General features: G+C 39.4%; 1 protein-coding gene across 2 annotated transcripts in view; it reads right to left on the bottom strand.

Moving 5' to 3' along the window:
* GPR89A (G protein-coupled receptor 89A) overlaps positions 1 to 21,294 on the bottom strand; it is a 46,407-nt gene extending 25,113 nt beyond the window's left edge. The window contains exons 1-5 of one of the 2 annotated variants that reach the window (XM_069602711.1): positions 21,036 to 21,294; positions 12,324 to 12,383; positions 10,677 to 10,780; positions 2,916 to 3,022; positions 2,262 to 2,363 (exon numbers count right to left, since the gene is read on the bottom strand). In XM_069602711.1, the coding sequence (XP_069458812.1) occupies positions 2,262 to 2,363; positions 2,916 to 3,022; positions 10,677 to 10,780; positions 12,324 to 12,383; positions 21,036 to 21,077 (415 nt within the window). In that variant the 5' untranslated portion in view covers positions 21,078 to 21,294. The remainder of the gene's footprint in view (positions 1 to 2,261; positions 2,364 to 2,915; positions 3,023 to 10,676; positions 10,781 to 12,323; positions 12,384 to 21,035) is intronic. The other variant, XM_069602722.1, reaches the window with a different exon arrangement.
* Between the last annotated feature and the right edge of the window lie 413 nt (positions 21,295 to 21,707).

Raw genomic sequence — 21,707 nt, 5'->3', positions numbered from 1 at the left:
ACTCCAAATTTTTCCATACAATGACATGGGCATGCTGATCACATTAGCAAATCTTAAGTTCCTACCCACAGTGTTAGATTCTTGAACTGATCTACCACCTTGGAGAACCAATTTTCTTTTCATTCACTAATTCAATAGATAGGTATTAAACACTTATTATGTGCTAGGTTCCATGACAGGCACTAAGGATATAATGATAAATAAGACGTAGTCTCTGACCTCAGGAAGCTCACAGGTTAATGAGGAAGTTGGATAAGGAAACAAGTAATCACAAGTTTTGAAGGTGATGTAAGTGCACTGAGGCAGGAGAAACTGACATCTCCTAATGGCAGCCAGGAAAGTCTTCCTAGAGGAGTTGACAAGAGTTGAACACTGAAAGCATAAATAGGCATTTTCCTATTTATGAACAGAGCTGAAGGACTATCCAGCCTGATAGAACAGTTCTAGAAACTTTAAGTAATTTGGCAGGACTGGAGGACAGACAGAGAAAGAGAACAGTCAGGACGCGGGAAGTCTTGTATGACACGATAAGAATATAAAGGATTTTGGTATGCTGGTGTTTCTTAACTTTTGGGGACTTTTTGATGTTATGTGAAATTTCAAAACAACTATTTTTATGAAAAAAATACACAGTTATTTATGACATTGCAAATGCTTTTAAAAACTGCACATTTCCTCTGACACTCCTGGAGAAGAGTCTTAAAACTTCTCTCCCCCAGATCCCTGCTCTAGGCAATGACTAGACATGAAAGGGCACCTGGGAGGTATGGCAGATTCAAGATACTGGCTTAGGCACCACTCATTTCCATGCCTTTCTAGCATGACTTCTTTTCCTATAGAATCTGGAAAGCCAAAAGCACTTTCCCAGATTTCCTTGAAGCTAAGATTCTGAATGTCACCTGGGTTGCCTCATATTCACTTGCCCATGTAAGACCTCAAACACAGACGTGAATAAAGTGGGAGTGAAGACAGCACTTGGGAACTGGAGCAGCTGGAGCCATTTCTAATGTCTGGTCCCCGATCATAGGTCCTAAGTGGCAGATGACAACTTCTATGGCTTTCTTTTTCCTCCTAATTTAGTACTATGTGGTTGGGTGTTTCTCTTTACTATGCAGCACTCAAGTTTGATACCCTGCTTTACCAGAATTTCTGAAAACTCCCAATACATTGTAATAAACCACTTCCTGCTTTAAACAGTTAGCATAGAATCTGTTTTCTGCTATAAGAACCCTGATAGGTACAGCTGGTGCTGCTGCTAAGTTGCTTCAGTCGTGTCTGACTCTGTGCGACCCCATAGACAGCAGCCCACCAGGCTCCCCCGTCCCTGGGATTCTCCAGGCAAGAACACTGGAGTGGGTTGCCATTTCCTTCTCCAATGCATGAAAGGGAAAAGTGAAAGTGAAGTCACTCAGTCGTGTCCAACTCTTAATGACCCCATGGACTGCAGCCCACCAGGCTCCTCCATCCATGGGATTTTCCAGGCAAGAGTAGTGGAGTGGGTTGCCATTGCCTTCTCTGATAGGTACAGCAGGACAGTAAAATGAAAAGATGTGTATTAAAAAAAAAAGCTTCAGTATATGAAAGTCCCAGTAGATCCACTATAGGCAGGTGCTCTAATCTAACATATATACATATATATTCTGGAGGAGTATTTATTTCTGGAGTAGTTCTAGAAGAACTTGCTTGTTGAGGGATTTTGAGCATAGAAAGCAGGGCTCTGTCCATGACTGGTTGTTGCATTTAAAATGAACTTTTTTGTGTGGAGAGACACTAACTCCTAAAAAGCTTTTCATCTACTAATAGAGTTTTATGTCATTGCTCTTTCTCAGAATACATACACTCCCTAGAGATGATCTTCATTATCACTTGAGCACTGACCATTTACCTTCTGGGTCACAGACCACTTTGGGAATCTCATAAGAGCTTATGGATACTTCACTTCCAAATATACATATACATTCTCATCATTCTGCATAAAATACCAGGGGAAAAGGTTAAGGATACCTTTCTCAATCCATTATTCCCTTAAAGTTCATTCACTAACCTAAAGTCAAAACTCCTGCTCTAAAATGACAGAAGTCTGTTCCCAAACCAACATCTGATACCTCCTAGGATGAAAGAAAAATCCAGTTCAAAACCAGACATTTTTTTACAGAAATAACTTGCTGTGTTTCCCATAATAAGTAGTTTATAAAAATTGATTTTTTTCAAAGTAGAAAATGATAAACAACCCTTTTCCTCTCCCCACCACATACACTCACCATGTTTGGGGCTGAGAATGGGAAATGGATCTCCTAGTTTCCAGAAGAAATACATAAAGGTCAACCATAAGAGACAGGAAAAAAGCAGTCGCTGTTTATGTACTAAGAAAGAGGAGACAAGGTGAAATAAGTATATATAAAACAGTTTTCTTTACATAAGTTTATGGGATCATCCTAATTAATATTTGGCTGCCTTGTTCACTTGGTAAATGAATGGTGGAACAACATAAGTTTTAGAAATTGTTTTCTAAACTTCTTACCATTATAAGAGAAACCTAGTTGAATTAGGGGAGTCTTTTTTTTAAGAATGAAGAAGTCTTTTAAAATGACAGTTGAAGAGGGGGAAAAAGTCATTTTCTGATAAAGTACTAATAACAATCCCCAGTACAAATCAACAAGTACAAATAGTATCCTGAATTGGAAAAATGAAAGGAAAGACATTCTAGTAGAAAGAGAAATAAAGTTGTGGCAGGACAAATAACCTAATCATTCATTTAATATTTATTTTGTGCTAACCTTTTAAAGATGCTGTATATGAGGTGCCCCCAAATAACAGTAGCTACTGAAAGTAATATAGAAATGAAGCTCTCTGCAGCCTCAATCCCTAAGAACACTCATCTTAATCATGTGCTGATATGAGGGTAAAATACTCACGTAGTTGGATGTTGCTCACAATAAAATAGCCAATGTAAAAAGGCACCATGAAAACCAGGATCAACAAAATTACACACAGGTTCATTTTCCAGTGAAAATAACGGGAGCTGAAACAAATGTCAAAGAATTATCACTAGGAGGGGAAAAGGGCAGCTATTTTCACTCTCTTTAGTCTTCCAAAGGCTCTCTTGCTCTTTGAACTCAATACTGAATATATTTCCTCTCATTAGTCAACTAGGCTGTTACTATCTACTCATTTATAGAGATTAAAAAATTTATTATAAAGTTCTGAAAGGTATATACGGCCATAGTAACCTCCTAAGAATTTCATTTTTTTAATTGAGACTGTTAATGCTCTGGTTATATTAATAGGCAATATATAATAACATGTATCAATATATATTATTACTGGTAGATGACTATTGTTTCACTTAACACTGGGAGTCATATTTCAATATGAGTTAAAAGAAAATAAATGTTAATAATACGCATTATAAAGACACATAAATACTTCTTCTGTAACCTCAGTATAACTAAACATCTGATCTTCATGATTACTTTCACTACTGCTTATAAATTATTTTATTTATTGATTTTTAGGACTTTTTATAACAATTTCCTGAGACATAATTCACATATTTAAAGTGTACAATATAAGGGTTTTCAGCATATTCACATTGTGCAACCACTGCTACAATCAATTTTAGAACATTTTCATCAGTCCACAATGAAACCCAGTACCCATTAGCAATCACTCCCCTTTCTGTTCAGCCTCCCCAGTCTTAAGAAGAGGAGCTTTCTGTATAGCTCAGTCAGTAAAGAATCTGCCTGCAATGCAGGAAACCTGGGTTCGATTCCTGGGTCAGGAAGATTCCCTGGAGAAGGAAATGGCAACCCACTCCAGTACTCTTGCCTGGAGAATCCCATGGACAGAGGAGGCTAGCTGGACTCCTGCCAGGGGGTTGCAAGAATCGGACACAACTTAGCAACTAAACCACCACCACCACCAGTCCTAGGAAAGTGCCAATATACTCTGTCTCTATGGACTTGCACATTCTGGACATTTCATGTACATGGATTCATGTAATATATGATCTTTTGTGACTGACTTCTTTAACTTAGCATTAAGTTTTCAAGGTTCATCCATGTGCAGCATCTATCAGTGTTTCACTCCTTTTTATGGCTGAATGATATTCATACCGCATCTGGTCCCATCACTTCATGGGAAATAGATGGGGAAACAGTGGAAACAGTGTCAGACTTTATTTTTTGGGGCTCCAAAATCACGGCAGATGGTGACTGCAGCCATGAAATTAAAAGATGCTTACTCCTTAGAAGAAAAGTTATGACCAACCTAGGTGGCATGTTGAAAAGCAGAGACATTACTTTGCCGACTAAGGTCCATCTAGTCAAGGCTATGGTTTTTCCTGTGGTCGTGTATGGATGTGAGAATTGGACTGTGAAGAAGGCTGAGCACCGAAGAATTGATGGTTTTGAACTGTGGTGTTGGAGAAGACTCTTGAGAGTCCCTTGGACTGCAAGGAGATCCAACCAGTCCATTCTAAAGGAGATCAGCCCCGGGTGTTCTTTGGAAGGAGTGATGCTGAAGCTGAAACTTCTGGCCACCTCATGTGAAGAGTTGACTCATTGGAAAAGACTGATGCTGGGAGGGATTGGGGGCAGGAGGAGAAGGGGACGACCGAGGATGAGATGGCTGGATGGCATCACTGACTCGATGGACTTGAGTTTGAGTGAACTCCGGGAGTTGGTGATGGACAGGGAGGCCTGGCATGCTGCGATTCATGGGGTCGCAAAGAGTTGGACATGACTGAGAGACTGAACTGAACTGAATATTCATACCATTGTATGGATATGCCACATTTCGTTTATCCATTCATTAGCTGGTGGACATTTGGTTGTTCCACTTTTTAGCTTTTCCACCATTTGCATATCTTATTTGGAGAAATGCCTACTCAGATCCTTTGTCCATTTTTTTTTTCCTTTGTCTAATTTTTGACTGTGTTATTATTTTTTTTTTATCATTGAGTTGTTAGAGTTCTTTACATATTCAAGATAGAAGTCTTATATCAGATTTATGGTTTACAAAAATTTTCTCCCATGTCTGGGATATCTGTAAACTTTCTTGATGGTGTCCTTTGTATTTATTGATTTTAAACTTACTTAAAACTAGGCCTGGTTTCAAAGAAGGTTAAGTAGTTAAATGGCTTATGAGTATATATTAAATACAAGATGATGAAAAAAACTATAAGGTAATATGAAAGGAAGGAAAAACAATGGCAAAATATATGTAGAATATCAGGCTAGGCCTGATGGTTATTATGAAAATTCACACCTTAGAGTTCTAGAAACTTGCTACAGGTGGGTCATAAACTTAGCTTACATTTTCTAATGGCCAATGTAAAATAGAAAATTCGATCAGTTTGATACATCATAGAGTATGTAAGAAAAACAAATTATAAGGGAAGCATAATTATTACTAATTATAACTGAATTATTACCATGATCATATTGAAATTTCTCCAAAGATTTCTTAAAGAAGAAAATATGAGGGCAATTAACAATGGTTCTTCACACCATCCTTTCAAGAGAAACATCAGTGAGTTTCAGTGGGCTATTTCTTACTTTTTACTCCTTATATGGCAGGAATCATAACACACAGAGCTATTTAGTAAAGGCTATCCTACAGAGAGCCAATACCATTTAGTATAAATAAACTGACAGCTTTTGCTCATCTGGATTACTCACTTTTGAGCATTTAGAGAAACAACATGCACATCCTCCAGGCAACTGTACTCAGTATTTCAACTAAGTTTCTAAAAGATACTGGGAGGCAGTGGGTTTGAAATAACAAGTGTAATCCATATTGCCCATTAAAAGCAAACCATATATTTTAACCGCAATTTGAGCTGAGGGTAAAGTGACAGTCTCTTGAGAAAATTAAGGATACCAACAAGATTACATATTTGAATAGGAGGCTACAGCACTTCTGCTTAGAGATGAGCCAAAAGAATACTCTTGTTCAGGGCAAAGATTTTCCTTTGAAAACTATTCTGAATAGTCAATGCACAGTTAATAATATATGATCACAATCCATAATTCTGTTACATTGTAGGACCAACTGTTAGTATAAAAAAACAGGTATAACTGAAGCCTACCCAGTCCCCAAAAAGGACCTACAGAAAGACCTACAGAAGAACCAGATTTAGCAATGTTACTTTCATAAACTTTAAGATAAGCTATTTGAGGAATATAAATCCAAGTAACTGAGGGACATATCTTACTATATGGGATTATTAACAATAAATGAGTCAAAAGTTGGGGGACATCAGCTACCAAAAACAGTAATTTTGGTTTTAGACTGAGTCAAAGTCCTTTCTAAACTACCTAGACATTACTCATGGCCAGTCAGTCACCTGTTTTTATAAATGAAGTTTTCCTGGAACACAGTCACACCCATTTGATTACATATTGCCTCTGGCTGCTTTGGCTCTTCAATAGCAAGGTTGAGAAGTTACAATAGAAATAGTGTGGTCCACAGAGCCGAAAGTATTTACTCTCTGGCTCTTTACAGGAATGGTTGCTGACCTCTGGTCAGCAGTAAAACTTTCAGGTTGTGATAATAAAAAATTTTTTTTCTAGTTTTATTGAGAAATAACTGACACAGACCACTAAATAAGCTTTAGGCGTCCACAATGATGGTTTGATTTACATATATTGTGAAATGATTAAAAAGGTTTAGTCAACATCATTCTCTCATTTAGATACAGTAAAAAAAGAAAAAACAAACTCTCAGACTCTCATGATGAGAACTCTCAGGATTTACTCTTAACTTTCCCACATATTACACAGCAAATTAGCCACCTTCTTTCAATTTCCCCTCCTCCAAACTCTGCTGCTGCACTTCAGTTGTGTCTGACTCTGTGCGACCCCATAGACAGCAGCCCACCAGGCTCCCCTGTCCCTGGGATTCTCCAGGCAAGAACACTGGAGTGGGTTGCCATTTCCTTCTCCAATGCATGAAAGTGAAAAGTGAAAGTGAAGTTGCTCAGTCGTGTCCGACTCTTAGCGACCCCATGGACTGCAGCCCACCAGGCTCCTCCGTCCATGGGATTTTCCAGGCAAGAGTACTGGACCAAACTCCCTCTAGCAACCACTAATCTGATCTCTTTTTCTAAGAGTTTGGTGTTCTTAATTTTGTTTTTGCTTTTAGGTTCCACATATAAGTGAAACCATACAGTATTTGTCTTTCTCTGTCTGATTTGTTTCACTTAGCATAATGCCTTCAAGGTCCATCCATATTGTCACAAATGGAAGGATTTCATCATTCATCACTGTATATACACTTCATACTTTATCCATTCATCTCTCCATGGACACTGAGGTTGTTTCATGTCTTGACTACTGTAAATAATGCTGCAATGAACATGAGGTGTTTCGAGTTAGTGTTTTCATTTTCTTTGGACATACTTTCAGAGGTGGAATTGCTGGATCATATGGTAGTTCTATTTTTAGTTTTTTGAGGAGCCTCCACACTGTTTTCCATAGCAGCTGTATCAATTTACAATCCCAGCAATAGTGCACAAAGGTTCCCTTTTCTCTCTAAGACCACTATTTGTTATCTTTTGTCTTTCTGATAATAGCCACTCTAACAGATATGAGGTGTCATCTCTCTAATGACTAGTAATGTTGAGCATTTTTTCACATACCCGTTGGCCTGATAAATCTTTGGAAAATGTCTATTCAGGTCCTTTGCCCATTTTAAAATTGGATTATTTGTTTTTTCGCTATTGAGTTACAAGTTCTTTATATGCTCTGGATATTAACTCCATATCAAATACACGATTTGCAAATGTTTTTTTCCCTTCTATAGGTGATCTTTTCATTTTGTTGATGGTTCATTTTACTGTGCAGAAGCGTTTTAGTTTGACATAGTTCCACCTGTTTGTTTTGTATGTTGCTGTTTGTGCTTTAGGTGTGATTTCCAAAAAAAATATTTTCAAGGAGTTTTTCTGCTATATTTTCTTCTAAGAGCTGCATGGTTTCAAGTTTTACATTTAAGTCTTTAATCCATTTCAAGATCTCTTCAAGAAAATTAGCAATACCAGGGGAACATTTCGTGCAAAGATAGGCTCAATAAAGGACAGAAATGGTATGGACCTAACAGAAGCAGAAGATATTAAGAAGAGGTGGCAAGAATACACAGAATAACTATACAAAAAAGATCTTTATGACCCAAGTAATCATGATGGTATGATCAGTCACCTAGAGCCAGACATCCTGGAATGTGAAGTCAAGTGGGCCTTAGGAAGCACCACTACAAACAAAGCTAGTGGAGGTGATGGAATTCTAGTTGAGCTATTTCAAATCCTAAAAGGTGAGGCTGTGAAAGTGCTGCACTCAATATGCCAGCAAATTTGGAAAACTCAGCAGTGGCCACAGGACTGGAGAAGTTTTCATTCTAATCCCAAAGAGAGACAATGCCTAAGAATGCTCCAGCTACCGCACAATTGCACGCATCTCACACACTAGTAAAGTAATGTTCAAAATTCTCTAAGCCAGGCTTCAACAGTACGTGAACTGTGAACTTCCAGATGGTCAAGCTAGATTTAGAAAAGGCACAGGAACCAGAGTTCAAATTGCCAAAATCCGTTGGATTATCAAAAGAGCAAGAGGGTTCCAGAAAAACATCTATTTCTGCTTTATTGACTATGCCAAAATCTTTGATGTGTGGATCACCACGAACTATGGAAAATTCTTAAAGAGATGGGAATACCAGACCACCTGACCTGCCTCTTGAGAAATCTGTATGCAGGTCAGGAAGCAACAGTTAGAACTAAACATGGAACAACAGACTGATTCTAAACAGGGAAAGGAGTACATCAAGGCTGTACATTGTCACCCTGCTTATTTAACTTATAAGCAGAGTACGTCATGAGAAACAGTGGGCTGGATGAAGCACAAGCTGGAATCAAGACTTCCAAGAGAAAAAGCAATAACCTAAGATATGCAGATAACACCACCCTTATGGTAGAAAGTGAAGGAAAACTAAAGAGCCTCTTGATGACAGTCAAAGAGGAGAGTAAAAAGTTGACTTAAAGCTCAACATTCAGAAAACTATGATCATGGCATCTGGTCCCATCACTTCATGGCAAATAGATGGGGAAACAGTGGAAACAGCGAGAGACTTTATTTTTAGGGGCTCCAAAATCACTGCAGAGGGTGACTGCAGCCATGAAATTAAAAGACTCTTACTCCTTGGAATAAGGACCAACCTAGATGGCATATTAAAAAGCAGAGACATTACTTTGCCAAGAAAGGTCCATCTAGTCAACGCTATGGTTTTTCCAGTAGTCAGGTATGGATGTGAGAGTTGGACCATAAAGAAAGCTGAGTGTGGAAGAATTGATGCTTTTGAACTGTGGTGTTGGAGAAGATTCTTGAGAGTCCCCTGGAACTGCAAGATCAAACCAGTCTATGCTGCAGTCCATGGGGTTGCAGAGTCAGACAACTGAGCGACTGAACTGAATCCATTTCCAGTTAATTTTTGTGAGTAATATAAGATGGGGGTCAAGTTTCACTCTATTACATGTGAATATCTAATTTTCCCTCTATCTTTTATTGAAGATATTTTCTTCAATACTGAAAAGATAGTGAAGTCTTTTCTCCATTGAGTATTCTTGGCTCCCTTGTCAAACAGTTGACTGTATATGCTTTGGTTTATTTCTGGACCCTTAAGTAAAATTTAATAATTAGCATGTAAAATAACACTTGCCTAGTCTCAATAGTCATAGGATCTATATTTAGCTCACCCAAGAAAGGTTTGGATTATTAAAGAACAAATTTAAAAACCACAAAGTCAGAACATATTCCTGTTTCACAAGTTCTTAATTTATCCATCAAGAGACTATAATCATCAACTCTGATTCTCAAAATAGGAATTTGAGAATATAATCTGTTTATAAGTCTCAAGACTCAGGGATCTATATGTAATGAGTTACACAGCTTAGCTTAGCTCAGCATTGATTTCTGACTACAGAGCCAATGCCACTTTATTCTTAAGAATTTTCCATGTAGTGATTTTTTTAAAGTATAACAAAACTCTACACAGAATAGCTGATGTACTCTAAACACAAATACTGGCCCCTTAAAAAAAGGAAGCTTGCAGTTTAACAAGCAAGAAATATTTTGGACAGACTGTTCATAACAGGTCTATTTTTTTGGAGGACAGGAGTTACTTTTTTAAATCACTTTAAAGAACACTCTTAAGTTCAATCAGACTTGAACATGCCTATGAAATAAACAAAATTAACTAGATTGTTAAGAACTGGAGTTTAGTTTTCATAGAAGCCCTTAACTAGCTCGGAGGAATTTGGATCTTTTCAGGTAGAGATTTCTCCATCAGCAGGATAATGTGAAGAGCTCTTCCTTGGATTCAATCAGAGAGCAGCTTGAGAAAAATAAAACTTCTTGTAGTAAAGCCTGGGACCTAGGTTCTCACAGCCCAGTCTCAATTAGTACTTCAGAACTAATGTTCAGACTTGTTTTCCTGCTATTTTACAATCTTTGTCAAGCCAGTTACTAGGTTCCTGAACCCATACTGGCTATGATTATTACAGTTACTGAGACTAAGCTAACTACACGTGGATTTTTTTTCAGCTACGGGATCCCAGTAAATCTTCCACCATAAAGAAAGTAACGTAGGTCTCTTTAAGAGGAGACATAATTAGTACTCTTACTCACCTGCTATTCAATACTCCTAAGATTTCAAAGATGATGAGCTCAAACATGGTGCAAGAAAATGCGAAAGTTACAGAGAAGATCACCTGTACCACATACTGACGTACCTGTTAAAAGTCAAATAGAGACTAAAAGTCATTTCCTTGTGTGAAATATTGAGTTGATGATTACAAGTCAGAAAACTTATTTTGAAGAAATTCTCAAGTTATTAGAAACAGGACCATGACAGTAACCTGTCTAGAGCTAAAAGAATAGATGAAAATAGGTTGTACTTCTAATTCATAGGTCACTATTACCATCATCCTCTTGTGGATGAAAAATTTAAAGCACAAGAGGAAGTGACAAGGTCAGAAGTAGCACTTAGAATTCCTGATGTACAGTGACAAAAAATGACAGATTTAGATATACAGGTTAGTTCTAAAAGGGTTTCTTCAACATTTTGCACAGACCTTGAAACAGTTTTAGAACCTCTCCTAGGAGGCCTTACAGTAGTGAGCAGAAGAGAATCTCTAGAATTCTGGGCTCTTTTAGACAACAACTCAAACTCCCTGGGGAAGTTTAATGGAGAACATACTAGAAATGACCCCAGATAGTCCATGACCATTGAGCTTATTACTAAATGAGGAAGATTAATCAGGAAATGTCCAGTGTAGGCTGTTGTCTTTCTGAATTCAAACCCTAAGATATGAATCAGACCAGCCTTAGAATTAACTTAGGATGTCAGACTGATAATTAACACTGAATGCTAGATACCCAAATGAATGAGTACATTTATGAGACATTACAAGTTAAATTCTCTCCCAAAGAACTATTTGCTATTGGTGTGTATACTAATATGACTATACCATGATATTTCTTGATCCTGGCTTCTGGGCTATATATGACTAGCATTAAAAAAAAAAAATCAACTAAGCTTAATTATATTCTCCAATTTAAGAACTATATATTATAGTAGCAAAAGCTTCCCATCTTGGGAGTGAACATGATTATCTCTAAAAATTTTTTTTTGACCATCACAGGTCATGAAAGTTCAAGCATAAATGGTTTTTTAATTGAAGTATGCTGCTGCTAAGTCACTTCAGTCGTGTCTGACTCTGTGCGACCCCACAGACGGCAGCCCACCAGGCTCCGCCGTCCCTGGGATTCTCCAGGCAAGAACACTGGAGTGGGTTTCCATTTCCTTCTCCAATGCATGAAAGTGAAAAGTGAAAGTGATAGCTGATTTAAAATGTTTCAGATGTACAGCAAAGTGATTTATACACACACACACACATATTTCAGATTTTTTCCATTACAGGTTATTATAAGATACTGAATACAATTCCTTGTGCTCTACAGTAGACCCTTGTTACTTATCTTTTTATATGTAGTAGTGTATATCTGTAAACCCAAAGTCCCAATTTATCCCTTTTCCCCCTTCCTCCACTTTCCCCATGGTAACCATGAGTTTGTTTTCTATGTCTGTGAGTCGACTTCTATGTTGTAAATAAGTTCACCTATATCATTTTTTTAGATTTCACATATAAGTGATATAATATGATAATTGTTTTTATCAAACATGATTTTTCCTTTAATGGAGGTATTTTTCTTTTCCCATTTAAAACAATAAGTTGACATAATATTAGCATAATCAAAATGATCTCTTCTCACCTCGTAGTCCTTAAACAGCTGTCGCATGAAAAAAAGCCACCCAAATCCAAAGAAAAGTATCTGGGGGAGAAAGAAGATAGAAGATCAGCATGTCAATACATAATCTTTTGAGAAATGCCTTTTACAGACTATTTTATGATAAAAGGTTGCCTAACTAAATAGCTTATTTTAGAGATTAAAGGTGACATCCACTCATATAACACCTACTTATTAAAGTCCTCAACAGTGGACCAGATGTTGAAATGCTCTTCAATTTTTGAAATTATCCTTGTTTTAGAACATGTTTTAAGTTGGGCACAAATTAAGACAGTAGCCACATGACAGCTCTGTTGATTGTTCTAAAGCTCATTTGTTTTTCACTGGTAAATACCTTCTCCACATACACATACTCTGACACAACTCCTCTTCTTGTATTGGCTAGGAATGTTATCAAAGAATAAAATTCTTTTTAAAAATTATAGTTGCTTTAAAAGGTTGTGTTAGTTTCTGGTGTATTCAGTTATACATATACATATATATACACACAGGCACACACATATTGTTTTCCATATTCCTTTCCATTACGGTTACAGGATATTGGATATGGTTTCCAATACTGTGCTATGCAGTAGGAACTTGTTGCTTATTTTATGTATAATAGTTTGCACCTGCTAACTGAAAACTGAATTTATTCCTCCCTCACCCCTTTTCCCCTTTGGTAGCCATAAGTGTGTTTTCTATGTCTGTGAGTCTGTTTCTATTTCATAAGTAAGTTCGTGTCATACTTCAGATTCCAAATATAAGTGATATCATATTTGTCTTTCTCTCTGATTTACTTAGTATGATAATCTCTAGGTCCATCCATGTTGCTGTGAGTGGCATTATTTCAGAATAAAATTCTTTTATGCCTTCCAACTCACTTCAGGAGCAAGTGTGAACTCTCGAGTATGGTTTAGCAGATTCTTCCTCCTCGTACTGTGTCCCTCCTATTCACCAAATTCATGTTTTCAGCCACATGGAACTGCCTGTGCGTCTTTAGATATAACATTCTTTCATACCAAGACCTTTCCAGATGTTATCCTTTGACAGGAACTTCTCTCCAGTCCCCTCCTTACTTATCCTACAAATCTTAACTATTATTACCTCTAGAAGACCTTCTCTGGCCTCCCAAATACAGATAACTTGCTCTTTTTATATAATCCTATTATCCTACCTTGTATTTCCCTTACCAAAGCACTTGCCACACAGTTTTCTAATGTCTAATTTAAACATATTCTTTTTAAAAAGACTGTAAGTTCTGTGAGGGTAAGAGTCACGTTTGTCTTGCCAATCTTTGTATTTCAGCACCCAGCACAATGCCCAGGACATAGCAGGCTCCCCATAAATGTTTGCTGAATGGATAAATGGTGCACAGTGAAAGATGGCTTGTTCTTCAGGAACATTCAACCTCAATTCTTTGGTAACAACTTCTATGTACTGTGCTAAGTGATGAGGACACAAAGATGAGTAAGACTGTTACTACTCTCAAGGAGGTACAGTATAGTGGTAAAGACACTAAATAATTATAGTGTAATTAAAAGATGCTTACTCCTTGGAAGAAAAGTTATGACCAACCTAGATAGCATATTCAAAAGCAGAGACATTACTTTGCCGACTAAGGTCCGTCTAGTCAAGGCTATGGTTTTTCCTGTGGTCATGCATGGATGTGAGAGTTGGACTGTGAAGAAGGCTGAGTGCCGAAGAATTGATGCTTTTGAGCTATGGTGTTGGAGAAGACTCTTGAGAGTCCCTTGGACTGCAAGGAGATCCAACCAATCCATTCTGAAAGAGATCAGCCCTAGGATTTCTTTGGAAGGAATGATGCTAAAGCTGAAACTCCAGTACTTTGGCCACCTCATGCGAAGAGTTAACTCATTGGAAAAGACTTTGATGCTGGGAGGGATTGGGGGCAGGAGGAGAAGGGGATGACAGAGGATGAGATGGCTGGATGGCATCACTGACTCGATGGACGTGAGTCTGAGTGAACTCCGGGAGTTGGTGATGGACAGGGAGGCCTGGCGTGCTGCGATTCATGGGGTCGCAAAGAGTCGGACACGACTGAGCGACTGAACTGAACTGAACTGAACTGATGGGACATGCAATGATAGAGACATGCACATGATATCGTTAAAGAATACGCAAGAGGAAGACTAAACAAATCTGGTATGGGGTTAGGACAGATTTTTCTGGGGAAGATATACCTTGGCTGAAGGAGGTTTTAATTTAGAGTTTAAACCTGGTATCATGTGCAAATTTGAGGATTATATGCATTTTTCTAGAGAGAGGCTTCAAGGTATTCACACACACTCAAAGGTTCCCATGGTCCCTAAAATATTTTAAAACAAACAAAAGAACCAAACACTCTCTTAAACTGTTGCAAAAGAATTAGGCAGGTAAAAGACAGGTAGTGGGGGTGGACAGGTCTTTTTCAGACAGCAAAGAGCATGAGTAAAGGCACAGAGGTGAGAAATAGCATGGTATATACTGGTAACTACACATGGTTTGGTGCTGCTGGGAGACAAAATTCAAAGAAATAAGTGAGGCAAAGAGGGGAGGAATAGAGGACCAATGACAGAAAGCCCCAAGGTCACTGTAAACAGCTTGAATCATAGTCTGTAGGTGATGAGTTATTGAAGGATGGAAAAGACATGGCTAGGTTTACTTTACAGAGAAACTATGGGGGCTCTCTGAAGGCAACAACACTGTAGAGAAAGAAACAGAACAGGAGGTTGCTGCAGCAGTTCAGATGAGAGATAACAAAGGCCTGAATTAAAACAGTAAAAAATGGCTTTTCCAGTGGTCATGTATGGATGTGAGAGTTGGACTATAAAGAAAGCTGAGTGCAGAACTGATGCTTTTGAACTGTGGTGTTGGAGAAGACTCTTGAGAGTCCCTTGGACTGCAAGGAGATCCAACCAGTCCATCCTAAAGGAAATCAGTCCTGGGTGTTCACTGGAAGGACTGATGTTGAAGCTGAAACTCCAATATTTTGGCCACTTGATGTGAAAAGTTGACTCATTTGAAAAGACCCTCATGCTGGGAAAGATCGAGGGCAGGAGAAGAAGGGGACGACAGAGGATGAGACGGTTGGATGGTATCACTGACTCAATGGACATGAGTTTGGGTAAACTCCGGGAGCTGGTGGTGGACAGGGAGGCCTGGTGTGCTGCAGTTCATGGGGTTGCAAAGAGTCATACACGACTGAGCAACTGAACTGAAATGAATTAAAACATCAGTGGCTGGAGAGGAGGCAACGGATTTGAGTACTTCGAAGGTAAAATCAGCAGGGAGAAATTAAGGATGACTAGTTTGGAATACAGGATGAAGAAGGAGGCCATCCACTTTATATAAAGACTACTGGAGGGAAAAAAATTTTGGGAATGTAGATGGGAGACAAGAAGATGACAGGTTCACTTTTAGATATGCTAAGTGCTTGAGGGCCATCCAAGTTGACATAAAAGATTATGAAGGGAGGGCTGAAATACACCTGAGAGTTGAAACAGTCAGAGAATATGAGATCATTCAGGAATAGTATATAGAGTGAAGAGAGCAATATGCCAATATGCCAGGCTCCTCCGTCCATGATTTAATGTGACTGCACTAGGAACTAGACTTCACTGAGTTGGGGGTGCATGGGGGGTAACACAGTAGAGACAATAAACACAGATTACTCAAGGGACAGCCAAGAATGAGAAAGACAGAAAACATTAGACCATTAGCCTAAAGAAGAATGTAGGGTAAAGAGAAAAATTTATAGGCCAAGGGGAAGAAAGCAGTGAAGAGATAAACTAATATGAGAAGAAACACTGGATGTGAGTTGTTATTATCTTTAGCAACAGCTATCTTTTACTGGCCATTAAGGTATATTCCAGGAACTCTTAAGTGCTTAGCCTTGCAATAACATTAAATCATAAAAACTTGACAAGGTAGGTTTGACTGTCCTCATTACAGAGATAGAAGGCAATGGCACCCCACTCCAGTACTCTTGCCTGGAAAATCCCATGGACAGAGGAGCCTGGTAGGCTGCAGTCCATGGGTTCGCTAAGAGTCAGACACGACCGAGTTACCTCACTTTCCCTTTTCACTTTCATGCATTGGAGAAGGAAATGGCAACCCAATCCAGTGTTCTTGCCTGGAGAATCCCAGGGATGGGGGAGCCTCGTGGGCTTCCATCTATGGGGTCGCACAGAGTCGGACACAACTGAAGCGACTTAGCAGCAGCAGCAGCAGCATTACAGAGATAGTTGAGGTTTAACAGAAGTTAACTCATTTATAGTGGGTGTCAGAATCAAGATCAAGCTGAAGTCTGTGTAGCTGACTCCAAAGCTTGTGCTTATAATTACTTCACAATAAGCTGCTCCACAATCTAAGGCACATGTGGAAAACATGGCTTTAAACAGGAGTAAGGGGCACCTTATCTTCTGACATGGGAGGAAAGGAGTTGGGAATGGTCATGGACATAGACAACTGCTTAGATTAAGATGTAGAAGGAGCTCACACCTTTTGGCCTCAGTTTTGTTGATCAAGTAGGAGGCGAGGTCATCTGGTAAGGGCAGGAGAGGTGAAATTGAAAAAAGGGGCTTTGAAAAGAGTGGTTAAAAGCTCAGAGAAATTATGAAAGGAAGGGAACAAGGAGCTTATTAAAGTCAAGGGAAAAAAAAAAGAATCAGTGACCTGAGGCTGTCCATAAACTCAAGGCATCAGCAATCTGCACATATGTGATTTTCCACAAAAGCCTTCAGGCTCCTGAGTTCAGTTCAGTTCAGTCATTCAGTCATGTCTGACTCTTTGCAACCCCATGCACTGCAGCACACCAGGCTTCCCTGTCCATCACCAACTCCCAGAGCTTACTCAAACTCACGTCCATCGAGTTGGTGATGTCATCCAACCATCTCATCCTCTGTTGTCCCCTTCTCCTGCCTTCAATCTTTCCCAGGATCAGGGTCTTTTCCAATGAGTCAGTTCTTTGCATCAGTATTGGTTCCTGAGTTAGCAGTACACAAACTACAGCAGTGATCCAATTGTGGACTTTATATGCAGGCAAAGAAACAAGTGACTATGAAGGAGCTTGGACACATGATTTGACCGAGTAGAAAAGGAAGAGGGTGAATAGATTAGGACAAAATACCCCTAGACTACTTATGAGATCCTTTAGCTATTTTAAATCATCACCAGTGGAGACATTTAAATTCATAGTTTAGAAGCCATATTTAAATGATTTCTGAACTCATGACTGCAGTTGAAGTTAGGCATTTAGAGGGTAGTATATATGGTGAGATGGATAATAAAAAATAAAATATTTCACGAAGATCACTCTGAAATGGGACTTTAGACAAGAAAAGAAAACAAATGAAATTGATAAGTCTTTATGAGGGGGCGGGAAATGGGAGAAAAAGAGAAAAGAGATATGCTCCTTTGTATTTCATTATGGCTTCCTTTCATATTGACAAAGTTTAAAAAGACTTTTATACAACTAATATTAAAAAATACCAGGAAAATTCAAGAAGTCCAAGATTAATACAAATTCTGGCAAGATTATACAAGATCTAAAAAGCATGCAAAAGGGAAAAGCAATTTTAAACATTTTGCAAATAAAACAATGTGCACTGCATTTATTCAAAAAAGAGAGTATATTTGAAATTGTGCAGTCTTGACCTTGAGACTTAGAGTGTACTTGAACTGATAAGTCTTATAACTGTAGAGAAGGCTGAAAACAGAGGTTAGATAACAGTTGCTTTCACAAAAGATAACTCCTAAATTGAAAATTAGCTACAGAATAAAAAAAAAAAAAGGCCATTAGCAGGATAATTGAAAGAACAGACTAGAAAAAGATTCCTTTCTTGGATCATTTATTTACACTTTTATTTAACAAATATTTATTGGTATCTAATATGTACCAGGTCTTAAGGGTAGAAGGGTGAACAAGACAGCATGGACACTGTCTCAAGGTTTGTAACCTATGGAGGAGATAGACAAGGAATTATGAAACAATGCGACAGTGCTACTATAAGGGAAGTGGGCAAAGGGTACTAGGAAAATATGTCAAGGGGTATCTAGTCCAGTCTGGAAGAGGTTTTATGGATATCCATGTTGAGAAACAAAGTCTAAGTAGGAGCCAGTCGGGAGAAAGAAGGCGTATGGGAAAAAGGTCCAGAAAGAGAACAGACTGGCGGAAACCTGGAGGCATGACAGCATGGCCAGGTTAAGGAACTAAACGAAGTTCAGTAAGGCTAGTGTATAAACTGAAGTGAGAAATGGTGAAGGCCAAGGCTGAAGAGGTTAAGAGTGGAATCTCATCATAAGAGACCACATAAGCCAGTTAAGGATGTGAACTTTATCCTGTGGAATGATGAACAATCTCTATACCAAGATGTTGCCTGGGGTGAACCAGCTTCAATATATGATCTCTGACTTCAGTTTTCCTTTCAAATAAATCTTTCAGTTCATATAAAACATGAAAAATGAGGGGGAGATGTTTCTAAGGCAATCACACCTCTCCAGAAAGGTGCTTTTTATTAAATATTTATTAGGCTTCTACTATAGCACTTCTCAGGTGGCTCAGTGGTAAAGAATCTACCTGCAATGCAGGAGACACGGGTTCCATCCCTGGATTGGGAAGATCCCCTGGAGAAGAAAATGATAACCCACTCCAGTATTCTTGACTGGGAAAACCCACGGACAGAGGAGCCTGGTGAGCTACAGTCCATGGGGTTGCAAAGAGTCAGACACAATTTAGAAACTCAACAACAACAAAAAGGCCTCTACTATGTGCCAGAAACTGATCCAGATGCTGGGAAATACAGCAGAAACAAGGACAGAGAGTATCCTGGAACTCATGAAGTTCACCTCTAACAAACACAAACAAACAGTAGTGACAGATATGAAGAAGAAACTAAAACAAGGACATGAGACAGAAGGTGGCTGGAATGGATGTTAACCTTGACTAGGAGTAGGGAGTCAAGTGAAGCCTCCCTGAAGTGACATTTTTACTGATATCTAAATGATGATGAAGTAGCCACATAAATATTTGAACAGAGAAGATACCACACAAAGGATTTTTTGGGGTCTTAGTTCCTCCTTTGTAAAGAGCAGCTTTGAGAATTAAATACTGCATGTTAATGCATGTGTGAAAGTTAAAATATTATATGGCACATAAGATCAGAAAGCCACTTTCTTGGCTTAACTTATCAATTATATCCATACTATAAATCTTAAAGGTTACAATACAATGCCAATTTCCTCAATGACATTCTTATTTTTATTCTAAATGAAGAAAATGCTACTTAAATATTGTCATTTTTCCTGAGTCGATACTCGGGCTAAAAATAACCCTGAGTTGTCATAAAGGGCAAACCCGAAGCCTTAGAAAAGTTAGAAAAGCAAGAGAATTATATGTCCAGATTTTTGTACATTGATACATTTGAATATTATGTAGCCAATAAAAGCAATATGAAAACTTATAAGAGTTGGTAAATTTAAAAATAAAAAAATTGTTATCGGGATGTTACTTGTTTCATACTCCAAAGTATTTCAATAAAACTTTTTCAAGAAACAGGGACAATGCTCCACTCCAAAGACAAAAGCATTAGGATAAAGTAATACAAACACAGAAAAAAAAACAAAACACCCTAAGATTTAGTTTACTTTAAACTCCTAGAAGGAACTGTTTCTGTCATGTGCCACTTGAAAAAAAGAGCAATTAAAGAAAAATACCTTAAGTTAGTGGAGAAATGAGGTAGGGGGTAGATCAGTAATTAGGTAGTCTGAGCTTCTACAAATTTTAACAGTTGGCCAATAAATACTTACTGAGCGCCTGCACCTGGAAGGAGGATAGAGCTATTAAAAAGATAGGCTCTCAAAAAAAATAAATTCATAAATAAATGAATACATAAATGATATCAGTGCTATGATAAATGCTGTGGAGAAAATAAGTAACTCAAAAAATTTACATAGTAAAAACAAAAAGCTCACTAGACGAAGTTTCTATAGAGCAGGGACAAGTCAGTGTCTTATTTAGCTGTTTAGCCTTAGAACTTTATATAATGCTCCATAAACGTGTTTGTTGACTGTACGAATGAATGAAGATGGCTAATCTGGAAGGAGAGAGGGTCAGAAAAAGATCTGAAAGCGTGGCCGCAAACAGAGGATACACGTTGGAGGTATTAACAAACGAAAACGGATACTTAGATCTCTGAAGTGACGGCGACAAATTCCTCCGCATCCGGATTCAGAATTTGACAACTAACCAACAAAGCCCTCACGTGTCCCCAGGAGCCAGCCGGATTGGCGAGTGGCACACTCTGCACCCGGAACCACACTCTTCCCTAATCCATGGATCAGCCGCGTAGCCCAGAGCTTCGGGGGGCTTTGGGGACAGCTCCCTTCCCGCGGCACCGGCTCTGAGCCCTAAGGACACCTGACCTCTCCCCCAGATGGAAAGGAAACTGGGAGGTGGGGTAGGATGGGAGGAGGAATGGAGTATGAGTGGGACGCGGACGGCCGCGGGACTCCTCCTGACAGCGAGGGAGCAGGGAGCAGCAAATCCCACACCCTCTCGGAGCTGAGCACGGGTGCGGCAGGCACTAGCCGCAGGCGACAAGGGCGAGACTCCGGGCCAGCCCGCATCACCGAGGCCTGGAGAAGACGACTCGGGAGAGAGGTTGAGGAGCCCTGAGGCGGGCCGCGGTGGCTCACCTGGGAAGTAATCATGATGCTGGAGTCGATCAGGAAACTCATGGCGAAGAGTAAGGAGGGCTCGTGCCTCCACTTTCCCCGAAGCCACAGCACGCTAGACCACAGACCCTCTCACACAGGCGGCAGTCGCCCGGGGACCTGGGCTCGCCAGCCCGACGCCATCAAGCTGCGCCCCAGCCAGCCAATCAGCAACTACGTCCAGCGCTTCCCGCCTCGGGCTACGAGTGGGAGGGACGCTGAGGAGCTGAGAGCGGGGGGCGCGGCTAGGGGACGTTCAGGGGGCGGGGCTTAATTGGAGGGGGCCTGGCTAAAAGGAGCAAAGTACAGCAACGAGGTCTGAAAATTCGAAAGCAGATGTAATACAGGAATAGCATTTCCACTTCTGAGGCTAACGGAGGTGGGGCCTGAGATAACATCTTATTTTAATTCTCTTTTATAATGGTGAAAGTGAAGTTGCTCAGTCGTGTCTGACTCTGCGACCCCATGGAATGTAGCCTACCAGGCTACTCCATCCATGGGATTTTCCAGGCAAGAACATTGGAGTGGGTTGCCATTTCCTTCTCCAGGGGATCTTCCCGACACGGGATCGAACCCGGCTCTCCTACATTGTAAGCAGACGCTTTACCGTCTGAGCCACCAGGGAAGTCCGTATAATGGAGGAGTTAATAATAA

Source organism: Ovis canadensis, chromosome 1 (assembly GCF_042477335.2).
Source record: "Ovis canadensis isolate MfBH-ARS-UI-01 breed Bighorn chromosome 1, ARS-UI_OviCan_v2, whole genome shotgun sequence".
In the NCBI taxonomy this organism is placed as follows: Eukaryota; Metazoa; Chordata; class Mammalia; order Artiodactyla; family Bovidae; genus Ovis; species Ovis canadensis.
The sequence above is the reverse complement of the archived record's forward strand: the minus strand, read 5'-3'. Positions and strand labels throughout refer to the sequence as shown.